The sequence below is a fragment of the Schistocerca serialis genome, chromosome 4, assembly GCF_023864345.2.
Source record: "Schistocerca serialis cubense isolate TAMUIC-IGC-003099 chromosome 4, iqSchSeri2.2, whole genome shotgun sequence".
Taxonomy (NCBI): Eukaryota; Metazoa; Arthropoda; class Insecta; order Orthoptera; family Acrididae; genus Schistocerca; species Schistocerca serialis.
In genome coordinates, this window is record NC_064641.1 from 554,887,995 (window position 1) to 554,904,497 (window position 16,503).

The window sequence follows — 16,503 nt, forward strand, 5'->3', positions numbered from 1 at the left end:
CTTGATCCTCTGCTGCCTTCACTACTTCATCCCTCAAAGCTACCCATTCTTCTTCTACTGTATTTATTTACCCCATTCCCGTCAATTGCTCCCTTATGCTCTCCCTGAATCTCTGTACAACCTCTGGTTCTTTTAGTTTATCCAGGTCCCATCTCCTTAAATTCCCACCTTTTTGCAGTTTCTTCAGTTTTAATCTACAGGTCATAACCAATAGATTGTGGTCAGAGTCCACATCTGCCCCTGGAAATGTCTTACAATTTAAAACCTGGTTCCTAAATCTCTGTCTTACCATTATATAATCTATCTGATACCTTTTAGTATCTCCAGGGTTCTTCCATGTATACAACCTTCTTTCATGATTCTTAAACCAAGTGTTAGTTATGATTATGTTGTGCTCTGTGCAAAATTCTACCAGGCGGCTTCCTCTTTCATTTCTGTCCCCCAATCCATATTCACCTACTATGTTTCCTTCTCTCCCTTTTCCTACACTCGAATTCCAGTCACCCATGACTATTAAATTTTCGTCTCCCTTCACAATCTGAATAATTTCTTTTATTTCATCATACATTTCTTCAATTTCTTCGTCATCTGCAGAGCTAGTTGGCATATAAACTTGTACTATTGTAGTAGGGTGGGCTTCGTATCTATCTTGGCCACAATAATGCGTTCACTATGCTGTTTGTAGTAGCTTACCCGCATTCCTATTTTCCTATTCATTATTAAACCTACTCCTGCATTATCCCTATTTGATTTTGTGTTTATAACCCTGTAGTCACCTGACCAGAAGTCTTGTTCCTCCTGCCACCGAACTTCACTAATTCCCACTATATCTAACTTCAACCTATCCATTTCCCTTTTTAAAATTTCTAACCTACCTGCCCGATTAAGGGATCTGACATTCCACGCTCCGATCTGTAGAACGCCAGTTTTCTTTCTCCTGATAACGACATCCTCTTGAGTAGTCCCCGCCCGGAGATCCGAATGGGGGACTATTTTACCTCCGGAATATTTTACTCAAGAGGACGCCATCATCATGTAATCATACAGTAAAGCTGCATGCCCTCGGGAAAAATTACGGCTGTAGTTTCCCCTTGCTTTCAGCCGTTCGCAGTACCAGCACAGCAAGGCCGTTTTGGTTATTGTTACAAGGCCAGATCAGTCAATCATCCAGACTGTTGCCCTTGCAACTACTGAAAAGGCTGCTGCCCCTCTTCAGGAACCACACATTTGTCTGGCCTCTCAACAGATACCCCTCCGTTGTGGTTGCACCTACAGTACGGCTATCTGTATCGCTGAGGCACGCAAGCCTCCCCACCAACGGCAAGGTCCATGGTTCATGGGGGGGCCATTCTCAATATAATAGCCAAAATTTGAAGAGAAATTGCTAACTACATTACTGTAACTTTGCTTGTGATGGCATCACCAATCATTCTTGTCAGTTCATCAAATAACTGAAAACTTTTTTCAGAGAGATACAAATCTCTTAGCAGTCCAACCTCAGTTGTCTCAAAAGAAAGAATATATTCTGTGATTGGTTAAGTTTCATTCAGTTCAGAATGAGCCATTCCACCACAGGATTGTTATATGCAGTACACAACTTCCAATACTGAAGAAAAGGATTGTGTGTGACCTCAAAATATTAAATCTTTCTTCAGCACTTGCCTTTCCCATTTTTTGTGGTGTTGTGCAGTTATCATTTCATTTCATTTATGCAAAAGTTTAGGAACTGTTTTTAATTTTCATTTATAAGTCATCTGAGAGTTGTAAATACAGATTGTACAACTAATATACAAATGGTTTCATACAATTACTAAGTAATATTTGTGATTCATAAAATAACAAGTGCTAAATATCTGCATTAAATTATTATGGCAATACTAAATCATTGTTTTCAAATGGTTCTTTGTTTGTTGCATCCCTTGTGAGGATTATCTGCACTGAGCAATCAATGCATCAATAAAAGCAGCATGTTTTTATTTTATATAAGAATTACTTTTAATTCTGTGACAAATACAACGAACAACAGCTGTACAAATTTCTTATAAACATATTTTTAAAATGTACACATAAACAACCATGATAATTATAAACCGTACAATTAATAACATAGTTCAAATTTTAAATGCTGTTATCGGGTATTTTGCCACACAGCACAATCTAAGCCAACCCGATCCCGTGGTATAAGTCGCAGCTCTGATCCGTGTTTCAGAAAAACATTGCCTGCAACACATCAAGTAATTATTTTTCCTTAAATAATATCTTCAAAGAAACTATTACAACACAACATTGATAATACTCTTACCAGCAGTCTGCTGTGGATTAATTCCAATCCCATCATCTGTGATAATAGCAGACGTTGCAGGTGGAACTTTAAATTCTTCTGCAGCAAATTTCAAAACTGCTGTGAATGGTGTGTTTTCAGGAACACTCAATCTGTGGCAACATTGCAACTTATGTATGAAATAATTAAAATGTGTTTCAAATTTAGTTCTTAGAAACACACATACAACGTACATCTCTCCATGGGAAATCTGATTTACACACTAAATCATCCAACCATGCAAAAATACGGTAACCTATGATTTCAGAACTGGAAAGAGATTTTAGTATTTTGACAACCATATTGAATTCCTCATCTGATAGTGAAGCTTTTGAGTCTGATGAAGCCCATTTAACAATTCCATGTTTAAGAAAATATGGAACTTCCCATCTCATGTTTTTCCCAACATCTGTCACAAACTCTAGGAAAGTTGAAAGAAACTCAGGATAACTTTCTGACACAAGTACCACAGTTCTTTCATCAACTGCTGTAAACACCTTCTTCCATAATACCAATTCTGGGCCTGATCCCTGCCTTAATGTTAAAAGTATTCTCTCTAGGATAATTTTTTTAACATTGGCATTACTTTCATCCTTTTCTTTCAGAGTCAGCAGTTTAAACAAACATGGAACATAAATTTCATCAGAAATTAATTTGCTGGCTGATTGTGCAACTCTTTCTGTTTTCCCATGCAGAAGATTATTTGTCCACATTGACATAAGTATAAACTCAAAATCTTTCAGCACATATGCATCACAATTTTTCAAAGACAGCAAATGCATAACTGTTCTTTCACAGACCCTTTCTGACAGCAAAGTTTGGACTGTAGTTTCAAATCTAATCATTCCACAGTAATCAATATATGTGTCTATGGCAGTAAATATTATGTTTGTATCTGCATTCACTTTGGAAAGGAAAGATATTAATAACTTGTCACTAGCTCCCTCAAAGAAACTGAATGTAAATGGAACATGTCTATTTTTTTTATTCCACCAATTAATTAACTGCTCTTCAAACTTGCTTGCAGTACCATTTGAATTCATTTTCAAATAAAGCATTTCCAAAGACTGAGCCAGTTTGAAAGAATATTTTACAGCAGTTTCTGTTGCAGATTCTATCCATGAAGTTTCTTCGCACAAGACAAGAAATTTGTCAATATGATGAAGAACAGGTTCCGCTTCATCTTCCTCCATATCTTATTTATATTCTAAATCATAAGCTGAGTCATTTAGCTGCCATCAAAATTCTTCGCAATCTTCTTATCTGATAAACAAACAGAGAAAAAAAATACTTTTGTATATTGCTGTATACATAAATTTCAAATATTTCCCACCCTTACTTCAAAGCAGTAACCCAAAGCATAATGATTTGTTTTAAACACAAATCCACTCTCCACTGAAAGTATTATGTAAATATGACTAAACAATCACAAATTGTTCTGCATCATTCAATGTGTCATATCCAACAAAATAATCTAATTTTCCAGGAGCATATATTGTTTGCCATGGATCATGATCCACACAGTGCACAACATGTACACACCAATAACTGAATAAGACATAAGTCAAATCCTAATCACTCTTTTTATATATACAAGTGACAGCTGAGGAAGGAATGAAGATCAAGGTTCAACACGTAGCCAAAAGCGAGGCCATTACGAGATGGAGCATGTATTTGTATTTTACAAGGATATGGAAGGAAATCTGTAAGTCTTATTAAAAGAAACCATTCCAGCAATCGTCTTTTACACAATACAGGGGATACCACAGAAAACTTAGATCTGGGTGGCCACTGATTTACTTAATACTCCTCTCAAACATGGGTCAAGTGTCTTAATAATAAAGCCATCTGTCAGTAATGAATGTGGAAACTGTGAAATTTGGCAAATAAACAGGAATAAAATGCTAAGTTATAGATGTCACCAATTTGAAGTTTGGGGTGAACAGTTCTTTTCTAGGGATGTTCCAAAAACACACACAAATAATTGGCACAGATGAAAGAAGGAATGAGTGGCAGGAAAAAGAAATCCTAGCACTAACTGGTGACACAAACGGCAGACCTACGGTTTTGTTGTCTGACAATTACCCACTATGCTACCGAGGCTTTGGGTTGGAGTGGAGGAAGGGGGTGGGGGGTGAAAGACACTACACCACAAGTATAACTGCTGCAAGTGAAAAAAGGAATAGTAGGAAGTATGTGTGCCAGAAGATCGAATTACAATGTGTGAGAGTGAGGGGGACAGGCAACACCAGGGAACCTCTAATAAAACCATGTTGTACGACGAAAACCTATATAACGGGTATAAAATGTGCAGACAATGAAATTATACAAAACAGTGACAATTATGAATTTAACTGTGGGGAGAGTGGCTGCATCAAGTGTACACCAAACACGTATTTCTGTTGTGCCAAAGCATACCCTATCCCAGAGAGTCAAGGTCACTTACCAAAAAGCAATGTCATATACCACTGTCGATACAACCATGTGCAGCTTTCTATGGGAGGACAACAAAAACTTGCTGTCACATGTGTGAAGAGCACACATGCTCATGAAGTTAAAATATCTGCAGAACCACACGCGATAATTGATACCGTGCCTTACGCATGCACAATTGGTACTTGGTGTCATTCACGCGACAGACCTGACAATTGACATGAGTGGAGCACTGAAACTGGTTGTGTAATGAAGCAATCAAAGTAACAGGTTAAATTTTACTTATGGCAGCAGCGGCACATCCCTATGCATAGTGTGTGAATGTTGGCTATGCACAACTGATCTGCATGAGCACAATGAGCAAGTGGATCAATGTTCTTTTAATTAAATCATAAGAGAAGATAGGTGGATTAACGTTTATTCATAATAGAATCACACATTCTATATATTAAAAAACATTGGTTCACCTACCTCCTCCCATGACTTAATTAAAAAGCACTGACCCACTTAATCAGTGTGCTAGTGCAGATTGAATCCAACATTAGCACACTACACTGCAGCTGCCATACATAAACCAAAATAATGGCTGTTGGTACAGTATTACTATATTTCAGCAACCAGCCACTGTCTCTCACTCCTGAACCCAAGATGAAATAACATTAGTTTCTCTATATACCTACCAGTAAATTTACCAATATGTGCACAAGCTGTCCTAGCTCATATATTTCCATCTTCTCCCTTGATGTCTATCCCGATTTTACACATAACTCTGATATTCATTCTAGTTGTGATGCTAAATGAAAAGATAGGTAACTGATGTGTACTTTATGTGAGTACTGCAGTGGATGCAAGTTTTATAACTGGTACTAAAGAATTTCTTTGTTTAACAATGAACAGCCAACTACCCCTGCCATAGATGGCCCCCCTTCCTGATATTGTGGATTACATTTAATTACGCATATTCCAATCTCACATAAGACACAAAAAATATATATTCACAGATACAACTGGGCACAATGTCTGCACAGATTTCATTAGTGATGAAACATGCTAGAGTTTATAACTAAAAAATTCTTACCACATTTTGGAAACCAAATGGGCACAAGTGAAATAAAAGACATGAGTGAAATATACCAATCACAGAAAAAGCTTAAATAGGTGTTGACAGTTGCAGAAATGAACAGCAATCAGCTAAACACAGAATTTGGGGGAAACACACTGCACAAGGTCTACAGCGCATGTATAGTACAACGCAGCTCTTCTTTTGGGTACTGCTGTTGGCAATTCTTTATCATTGTTTAAGGCCAATCAAGGGACAGTGTACAGGAGCCTATGAAAACCACTCAGTCTTATAATCTTGGTTGTCACAAACAGTTCATGGTTTTTTCCAAACATGTCAGGATTTCTGAGGTTGTGGTTAGGTTGCACAGCTTAAATTGCTGCGAGTGAAATAAAATAAAAGTTAACTTCATTTATGAATCACATCTGACTTGCGATTCACCACGTTTGCACTTCCAGTCATGTGAATCATTACCAGCAGTAGCACAAAATAAAAAAAGCTGAGGTGCACCTTTAGTGTACTTTTACCACAAATGCATGCAATGCAATCAGACCAAAGCAGGACAATCATTATGAACATGAAGAGGCACAGCAGAAGCAAGAGGTGTGTTCCTCCCCCCCCCCCCCCCCAAACAGGAATGTGCATTATACAGTGACCCATGATAAGGTAGTTAATAAGGGCAGCACAATAAAACACAGAGTATAAAAGAACTGGGAAAAAGAAACCAGAATCTCAGATTGAGGCACAGTAGAGAAAGTGTGAGGGGGAGAGGTGTAGCTACTGCAAGAGTTCTGTAAAACAAGTTTTGGGGGCCTTGTGTGGAGTAGGTAGGCCTATGTAGAAACTGAAAGGAAGCCAGTATCGAACTATTTAAAAGCCTGATGCAATTTTATTTATTTTAAAATTGACATTTATGTCAGTGGCTTATCGATTTTAGCTAAACTAGATGAGTTAGGAAACAAGACCAAGAAAATCACTACGCCATTTAGCACTTCAATGGGTGTGTCTGCAGTATCTGCTCACAGATTTTCCCAAATCCAAGTGAAACCTTACAAACAATAGAAAATCCAGGATGGGCTGTAACAATATTATGAAAAGGATAGTTGCTACTCACTACATGGTGGAGATGCTGAGTTGTCGATAGGCACAACAAAAAGACTGTCACAAAGTGAACTTTGTTCCTATCTGCAACTCAGCATCTCCACTATAAGGCAAGTAGCAACTATACTTTTCAGAATATTGTTACATTCCATCCTGTCTTTTCCATTGTTTGATTTTGCCTGCTTGATTTTCTTCCGTCCCGTAACCCAATACTATTTTTCTTTGCTTCTATTTTTTAATGCATTACTATACTCGGGTCGACAGAAGCGTCCGATCCCACGCGTCGGCTTTGACCCGTGACTTAAGGGTGTTGTCATGTGTGACGTCATGACGGTGTGGAGTTTGATTTGTGAGTGTGGCGTGTTTGTAGATGTCATCGTGTTGTGGTTTGTTGTGCTCTCTGATGGTATGTTTAGGGTTTTCGTTTGTGTGGTGTAATGGGCTCAGTTTGCTTTTGCTCATTATCCAGAATTTTTCGAGTGTCGGCTGTGTTTGTAGTGGAATTCGTTTCAGTGAGTTAACGATTTTGTGTGAAGGTTAATTTAGTGTTGTTCGCTGTACATCATGTGGTAATTTTAGTAAAATTAATCGGTTGTTGTTTTTGTTCAGGAATGGATATGTCGGATAAAATTAACAGTGTGCAGGTCAAGGGAAGTATTCGATCCCAATGTGTGGCTGTGTATGTTGATATTGCTGTTGGGAGATGTTTTTGAGCTATATAGGCCAAGGAAAGTGTTTGATCCTAATTTATGGGATCGGGAGCTGCTGTTGAGCTATATAGGTCAAGGGAACTGTCCGATTCCAGATGATATTGTGTTTAGTGGTATTTGGGGAGTTTTGTGATGTCTTTTTTTTTTCGTCATTTTGTGTGGTTTCGTATGGGAGTGGGTGTCTAAATTTGTTTATATTTAGTTTGCCCCCACCCAAAAACATCTCATTTCCCGCACTTGTCCCGTTAGTGTCATTAGGCTTTTTGTGGAAAGTGTGTGTGTTTGTTTTTCGAAGTATTTTCGTCCTGATGTGTACGTACCGACTTAATATGCGCCATATTAGAATCGTGGTTTATGGTCGTTTCCGCCATATTTGTGACATCATGGGTCAAAGCACACGGACGGGATCGGACGCTTCCGTATTTCCCTATACTCAATGTCCATCTGGCCTTTCTCTTCTTGCCTTACAAACTACACTGCACACACTACTTACAAGCTATATTGTACCAACCACCTCAGCCTCGCACAACAGAGGGCTACAATACACTGCTGATTGTTGGTGCAGTATTTCATGTCCCACATTACACCCAACGATATCATTAATCTGAAACCTTACAAAGCAACCCAAGTGCACTGACTGATAAATTCAAATAGTATTTCTCTATGACCTTGTCCAGCTGGCAATCAGAATCTGTCAACATCCAAAATATGATCCTGAAATGCTCTGATTCTGTGATGAAGCATGGCTGCATTTGCAGAAGGCTCATGAACTTTTTCCATAAGACCCTAATTGCTGATACATATGAACACCATAATGCAGCCTATTTTTTGAAGGACTAACAAAACAATCAACAGTTACTTCATGCACGACAATGCAAGTGCACCGCCAATATGAATATGACAGTTTTACAAGGAATTAAGTATAGGAACTATAATTTTGTTTGTGTACATCTCTGTGAGAAGATGCTATTACCATTTTGTATCTGAAGCGCTAAATGGTGCACCAACTTCCTCAGACATACTTCCAAGTCCACTCCTAACTCATGTAGTTTTGTCAAAACTGATATGCCACTTGCCAGTCTGAGGCTCATGTCACAGTGTATGCGGAAATATGAGACTGCCTTTCCAATATTGCAGACTGTCAAAGATTTGAGCATACAGAATAGGTCCTCTGATACACGAGTGGCCCGAAGACTAAGTAACAGAACCTAGTACATTACCCTGTCTGGCAAGTGTTCATTGCAGATAAAGCTATTGTCAGGAATGACCCAGGCAAGTGTGATGGGGCTGCTCATTTTCTCTACATATATAAACACTCTCAGAGTTGGGGTGAGCAGCAAACTGAATTTGTTTGCTGATGTAGCTGTAGTTTGCAAGGCAGTGCCATCTTTAAGGAATTGTTGCATGGTACAGGATGACTGACAGAATTTTTATTCAGTACGATGAATGGCACCTACATTAATAGGAAAAATAATCCTATAATGATCAAATACAGTATTAGTGATGTGCCATATCAAATATCAAGCCGTGATGTTGCAAAGCAACATGAAATGGAATGACCGTGGAAGCTCGAACGGTCAACTTCAGTTTCCTGGAACAATTATAGGAGAGTGTAGCTCATCTGTGTACAAAACATTTGTGTAACCAATTTTTGCTTACTGCTCATGTCTTTGGGACCCCATCAGGTCAGTTTAAAGGAAGACATCAAAGCAATTAAGGTGCGTTTTGACTGATTTGTTACCAGTAAGTTTGAGCAACATGTGAGTATTATGGAACTTCTATGTTAACTCTGGTGGGAATCCCTGAAGAGGAGCTGTGCTTTTCGCAAAACATTATTGAGAAAGTTCAGAGAACCAGCATTTGTGACAAAGTGCAGAACAATCCTACTGCCACCAACACGCAATTCAAGAAAGGGAGATAAGAGAAATAAGATTTCATGTGGAAGCATATAGAGTCATTAACCCCTTGCACCTTTTTCCAGTGGAATAGCAAAGGGGCATGACCAGCAATTGTATAATGTATCCTAAACCATGCACCATATGGTGGGACGCAGATTTTGTATTAATTAGTATTATTAGTTTCCACAAAAAGCTGGGCACACCACTGCTCAAACTTTAAACAAGCTGTACTGAAACACTACAAACATGTCTGTGAGAGTGACCACTAAAAAAGTCTAACAAGCCAGTTAAGGTATCTTTCTTTTTTTTTTTTCACTCCATGATCACAGCAGTTAACTTTCACCGTAATCTTGTAGGGAAATATTTTCTGTGGTGCTACTCTTTCTATAATCCAAGTCCTACTAAAGTGTATGTTGTTCTCATTAAAAGAAGCATCAAAAATTACTTCATAAATGGGATTAAATTTGCACGAATAAAAACATAAGGCTACAATAGTCACCTAGCAGACTTCAAGTCAGCCAAAAGTCCAAGTGTAATAATACACACTGTTGCTAATTACACAAACGTGGTATTTTGATATCTGCATGTTTCTCTCCACCACATTTCCTATTGATAAGTTACAAGTAATATTTTCCTGAATAGCTCCATGTCTCACAGCACTCAGAAACATTGTTTGTTACATGTAATACATTTTCGTGATCCTTGTCTTTGTACTGACTTTTACAAATACTTCCACTGAACTAAACTCACAAAGAAATCTTTTTGTTGCACTGTCGAAATCATGGTTCTGGCAGTCGTCTTACAACAATCGGGTTGTTCTTGCATAGGCACAAAATGCTCCCCTACTGCTGTCAAGACTACTGTCATCTTCTCTGGGTACAATGCTTAAACTAATTACTTGTGATACTAATGTTTCGAAACTTACACTTTAAATGGTAGTTTGGGATCTGATGTAAGAGTAATCTTGAATGTTACTTTAGACCTGAAAAGTGAAATATGGTCGTGTTACTTCAATATGTTATGCATGTTAGAACTTTTAACGTGCAAAACACATTACTCTTTTATCTCTGACATATTCTCGACTGTTTTCTGTACACAGATTTACTCACGCCATAGCTTCTTTCACAAAATAAACGAAACTATACACCAAACAATAACGCCAAACATGCACTTTGACAATTTGAGTACTTGCACGCCGCTAACGCAAACGCAACTAAGATCTCTGATACAATTAATGTCGTTGATCATTATGGCCGGGCAAAGTGGTATAATTTTATGTTTTATAGACCATGTGCCTTTATTTGTACATACATCACGAGAGGTACATGGCTGCGATAATTTCAAATATATAAAATATATGTCTGTGTATTTATATAGATCGTTTGTGGCCAGGGCGGCCGAGCCACAAGCTGCGATTTGTCTACGTTCATTACATACTCGCAAACATATCGTAGTGTGAGGACCAGAAAACGGTGCAAAGGGGAAACAGGAGTCACCCATTTGAAAGCAATTTCCCGCATTTGTGGGTGCCGCTGTTGTCACTTCTACCTGTTGGTAAGAATTGTACAGTCACCATTGCCCAAGTTCATTAAAGTATCTTTACTGACAACTGAACTTTTTGAAATGGAATACGATCCGACATTGCATACGTACATACATATTCTAAACTGTCGATGACCCACACTCTTGTGACATTGGCTGTTCTTTGCCGTTCCATGCAATTGTCGCATCTTATCCTCTCCTCAGTGTCTTCCATATACTTCGTGCTAGACCGTCCTTTTCCATTCTATCCAGAAATTTTCCTACAAGAATGTTAACAATGAATGTGTTGAGTCTGATGACAGGCCCAAAAATTTTTTTCTCTTTTCCATTTCCTTTAAAGTTTTTCTCTTCCTTGACTTTCCTTAAGACTTTCTTGTTGGGTTTTCTTTCTGTCCAGCTCATTCTTATCTTTTATCGCCATGTCCACATTTTAGCGGCTTAAAGTTGATTCCTTTCCAATCCAAGCAGAGTTAACTATCACAGATTAGATTAGATTAGATTAATACTAGTTCCATGGATCATGAATACGATATTTCGTAATGATGTGGAACGAGTCGAATTTTCCAATACATGACATAATTAGGTTAATTTAACAACATACTTAAGTTAATATAACAACTTTATTTTTTTGTGTTTTTTTTCTTTATTTTTGTTTAATTTTTTTTAATTTTTTTCTTAATTTATATCTAAAAATTCCTCTATGGAGTAGAAGGAGTTGTCATTCAGAAATTCTTTTAATTTCTTCTTAAATACTTGTTGGTTATCTGTCAGACTTTTGATACTATTTGGTAAGTGACCAACGACTTTAGTGCCAGTATAATTCACCCCTTTCTGTGCCAAAGTTAGATTTAATCTTGAATAGTGAAGATCGTCCTTTCTCCTAGTATTGTAGTTATGCACACTGCTATTACTTTTGAATTGGGTTTGGTTGTTAATAACAAATTTCATAAGAGAGTATATATACTGAGAAGCTACTGTGAATATCCCTAGATTCTTAAATAAATGTCTGCAGGATGATCTTGGGTGGACTCCAGCTATTATTCTGATTACACGCTTTTGTGCAATAAATACTTTATTCCTCAGTGATGAATTACCCCAAATTATGATGCCATATGAAAGCAATGAGTGAAAATATGCGTAGTAAGCTAATTTACTAAGATGTTTATCACCAAAATTTGCAATGACCCTTATTGCATAAGTAGCTGAACTCAAACGTTTCAGCAGATCATCAATGTGTTTCTCCCAATTTAATCTCTCATCAGTGGACATACCTAAAAATTTGGAATATTCTACCTTAGCTATATGCTTCTGATTAAGGTCTATATTTATTAATGGCGTCATACCATTCACTGTACGGAACTGTATGTACTGTGTCTTATCAAAATTCAGTGAGAGTCCGTTAACAAGGAACCACTTAGTAATTTTCTGAAAGACAGTATTGACAATTTCATCAGTTAATTCTTGTTTCTCAGGTGTGATTACTGTACTTGTATCATCAGCGAAGAGAACTAACTTTGCCTCTTCATGAATATAGAATGGCAAGTCATTAATATATAATAAGAACAACAAAGGACCCAAGACTGACCCTTGTGGAACCCCATTCTTGATAGTTCCCCAGTTTGAGGAATGTGCTGATCTTTGCATGTTACGAGAACTACTTATTTCAACTTTCTGCACTCTTCCAGTTAGGTACGAATTAAACCATTTGTGCACTGTCCCGCTCATGCCACAATACTTGAGCTTGTCTAGCAGAATTTCATGATTTACACAATCAAAAGCCTTTGAGAGATCACAAAAAATCCCAATGGGTGGTGTTCGGTTATTCAGATCATTCAAAATTTGACTGGTGAAAGCATATATGGCATTTTCTGTTGAAAAACCTTTCTGGAAACCAAACTAACATTTTGTTAGTACTTCATTTTTACAGATATGTGAAGCTACTCTTGAATACATTACTTTCTCAAAAATTTTGGATAAAGCTGTTAGAAGGGAGATTGGACGGTAATTGTTGACATCAGATCTATCCCCCTTTTTATGCAAAGGTATAACAATAGCATATTTCAGTCTATCAGGGAAAATGCCCTGTTCCAGAGAGCAATTACACAGGTGGCTTAGAACAAGCTTTTAGTATTTTGCTGGAAATGCCATCAATTCCATGTGAGTTTTTGCTTTTAAGCAAGTTTATTATTTTCCTAATTTCAGAGGGAGAAGTGGGTGAGATTTCAATTGTATCAAATTGCATAGGTATGGCCTCTTCCATTAACAGCCTAGCATCTTCTAATGAACACCTGGATCCTACTATATCCACAACATTTAGAAAATGATTATTAAAAATATTTTCAACTTCTGATTTTTTGTTTGTAAAGTTTTCATTCAATTTGATGGTAATACTGTCTTCCTCTGCTCTTGGTTGACCTGTTTCTCTTTTAATAATATTCCAAATTGTTTTAATTTTATTATCAGAGTTGCTGATTTCAGACATGATACACATACTCCTGGATTTTTTAATAACTTTTCTTAATATAACACAGTAGTTTTTATAATTTTTGATAGTTTCTGGGTCACTACTCTTTCTTGCTGTAAGATACATTTCCATTTTCCGGTTACAAGATATTTTTATACCCTTAGTAAGCCATGGTTTGTTACAAGGTTTCTTACGAGTATATTTAACTATTTTCTTGGGGAAGCAGTTTTCAAATGCATTTACAAAAATGTCATGAAATAAATTATATTTTAAATTGGCATCAGGTTCACGGTACACCTCATCCCACTCTAACTGCTGTAGGCTTTCCCTGAAATTTGCAATTGTTAAATCGTTGACTGAATGTACTACTTTGGAGGACTGTTTAGTATTGCTGAATGGAGCTATGTCATATATTGTAACTAGCTGTGCACCATGATCAGAAAGACCATTCTCAACAGGCTGAGCATTTATCTGATTAAACTTATCTTGGTCTATAAAGAAGTTATCTATCAGTGAGCAGCTATCCTTTACCACCCGAGTAGGAGAATCAATAATGGGTGTCAAATTGAAAGAACCGAGTAATACTTCAAGGTCATTTTTCCTATTACCCTCTTTCAGAGAATCTACATTGAAGTCCCCACAAATAATAATTTGCTTCCCCCTGTCTGACAGATAGCACAACAAGGAGTCCAAATTTTTCAGAAATAGATGAAAATTTCCTGATGGGGACCTATATATAGTTACAATTATAAATGTGCCTTTATTTAATTTAAGCTCACAGGCACATGCTTCTATATGTTTCTCTACACAAAACTTTTTTGTTTCTATACTTTTTGCACAATGATAACTTTTGACATATATGGCAACTCCTCCTTTCTCCATATTTTCTCTCATTACATGTGCAGAGAGCTTATAACCACTTACATTTACCTTATCCATATCAGTAACAATGTGATGCTCAGACAGCATAGTATATCTATTTCATTCTCAGCTTCTAAATCTTCTAAACAAACCAGAAGCTCATCTACTTTATTCTTTAAACTCCCAATATTTTGATGAAATATACTTACATTATTTTTAATTATACTTTTATGAGAACCTTTCCTTATTCTAACATTTGCAGTACTCTCCTGTCTGAGGTTCTCATTATGCTTAGGCCTAGTTCCTATACCAGTGGTCACATGGTGTTCAGAGAGGCAGATTATGTCAATTGGGTTGGGTGACTTTAATTCATCAATGCAATTACCTAGGACTGAGATACAACTTGGTGGAGATAAAATTTCTGGTGATTGGTGAAAATTTATAATTGATAGCTGTGATTGGTGATCCAATGTGCTAGAATTGTGCTGTTTAATTTCTTTCCTAAACTGAAGATTTGTTTCAATCCTGACCTCTCGTAGAACTTGACATCTTTCTGTCTTACCTATCCTAAAAAAGGTGCTGCTCCAACACCTGTAACCACTGGTATTTTACCATTCATGGCAGTGCCTCCCCCCCTTAAATTTCCTGCTATTACCCCAGCCAGTTTCCCCTTCCCTTTCCTGTTGAGATGTAAGCTGTGCCTGGTATAGTCCCACCTACTGAGATAATCAACAGGAACCACACCAATATGAGCCCCCGCACCCGACCCAAGCAGCCGTTCCAACTCCAAATTAACTCTCCCGACAGAAGAGTTCAAATGAGGCCGGTCATGGCGTCTCAGGACAGATACAAATTCAACATTGGTGTGTCTCGATGCCGACGCAATCTTTACCAGGTCACACTCTATACTGTACCCAGGATCTCTGTCGATGCTGTTCCCTGGCCCTCCCACAATAACCACGGTGTCTTCCCTGGTAAATCCTTTACAGAGTGAACCTAAATCCTCTGTCACCTGATCCAGACTAGCACTTGGTTTGAAAAAATTTGTGACCTGGAATTCTGGTCCTAATTCCTCCTCCAGAAGTTGGCCTACACCTCTGGCATGAGAACTGCCTAACAACAAAACTTTCTTCCTTTTCGATGACTTTCCTACATTCTTTTTCAATTTCCTATTGAAAGTTTGTTGTGTCCAGTCTACACCTACCTCTGCTTGAGGCTCATCAGTTTCTAACTGAAGCAACAGGTCAAACTTATTTTTGACATTCACCACAAAACTGTCAGACTTAGTTCTAGGCCTGTTCCTTCTGCTACCTGTTGCCACTTCCCACCTCTCTTTGCCCTCCTCCCTCCTTAACCTGTCCAGATCTTCCCTAGCCTGATCTAGCTCAGCCTGAAGGGCAGCAATTTTCCCCTCCTGTTCCACTATCTTCCTATCTCTGCTGCAAATCCTACATAACCACTGATGAGCCTGATCCACTTTCCCAACACCCACGCCACTGCAGTCCCCCCAGTGAAAAAAACTACTGCATCCATCACACCAAACCCCGGAACTAACAATTCTACGGCAAACCAGGCACTTCTCACTCATGGCAAAAATAATACTTTAGCTAGAATAAATCAATTAAATTATTACCGAAAATCAAAAAAGACGTTACAAGACTTAAGCCTATTCACAAATGTATATAAGCAAGTTTCTGATTTAAAATTCCGCTGTTTTTCTGAGATCTGTATTAAAACAACGAAGGTATAAGCTATTTATTATATATTTCACTCGATGGAATGAAAAAAGGACAATTAAACGAGATACTTTAACTTTGATTCTCCAAAAACGTTACGAGAATTAGGCCTATAAACAAATGTATATAGGCAAGTTTCTGATATAAAGTTACGCTGTTTTTCTGAAATCTGTATTAAAACAATGAAGTTATACGCTATTTACGGTAGTTTACTTATTTGTTACCGAGAAACTAGTTAAATTACCTTGAAACAAGAAACCAACACGTTTACAAAATTTAAACCTAAGCGCGACTTCGCGAAGTTACGATCTTTTCGTGTTTTCTGAAAAAATACGCAAAGAAAAGTCAAACCTTTAACGGCAAGACTAAACGATACAC

General features: G+C 37.6%; 1 protein-coding gene across 2 annotated transcripts; it reads right to left on the reverse strand.

The window, feature by feature from the left end:
• Nucleotides 1–1,970: 1,970 nt before the first annotated feature.
• Nucleotides 1,971–10,747, reverse strand: LOC126475286 (ubiquitin-fold modifier 1). Of its 2 annotated transcripts, XM_050103045.1 has the most exons (4): nucleotides 10,632–10,747; nucleotides 10,448–10,504; nucleotides 2,303–2,433; nucleotides 1,971–2,220 (listed from the first exon to the last, which is right to left on the reverse strand). In XM_050103045.1, exons 1-4 carry the CDS (start codon nucleotides 10,634–10,636, stop codon nucleotides 2,129–2,131), a joined length of 285 nt encoding a protein of 94 aa, XP_049959002.1. In that variant the 5' UTR covers nucleotides 10,637–10,747; the 3' UTR covers nucleotides 1,971–2,128. The 2 variants fall into 2 exon arrangements, with proteins under 2 accessions (XP_049959002.1, XP_049959000.1); XM_050103043.1 differs by lacking the exons at nucleotides 1,971–2,220; nucleotides 2,303–2,433 and adding an exon at nucleotides 2,440–3,583 and having other exon boundaries at nucleotides 10,632–10,711.
• Nucleotides 10,748–16,503: the final 5,756 nt, after the last annotated feature.

Bases quoted from the DNA above. Each gene is read 5' to 3' on its own strand.
- LOC126475286 (XM_050103043.1), bottom strand. From the start codon at position 3,513: ATGGAGGAAGATGAAGCGGAACCTGTTCTTCATCATATTGACAAATTT.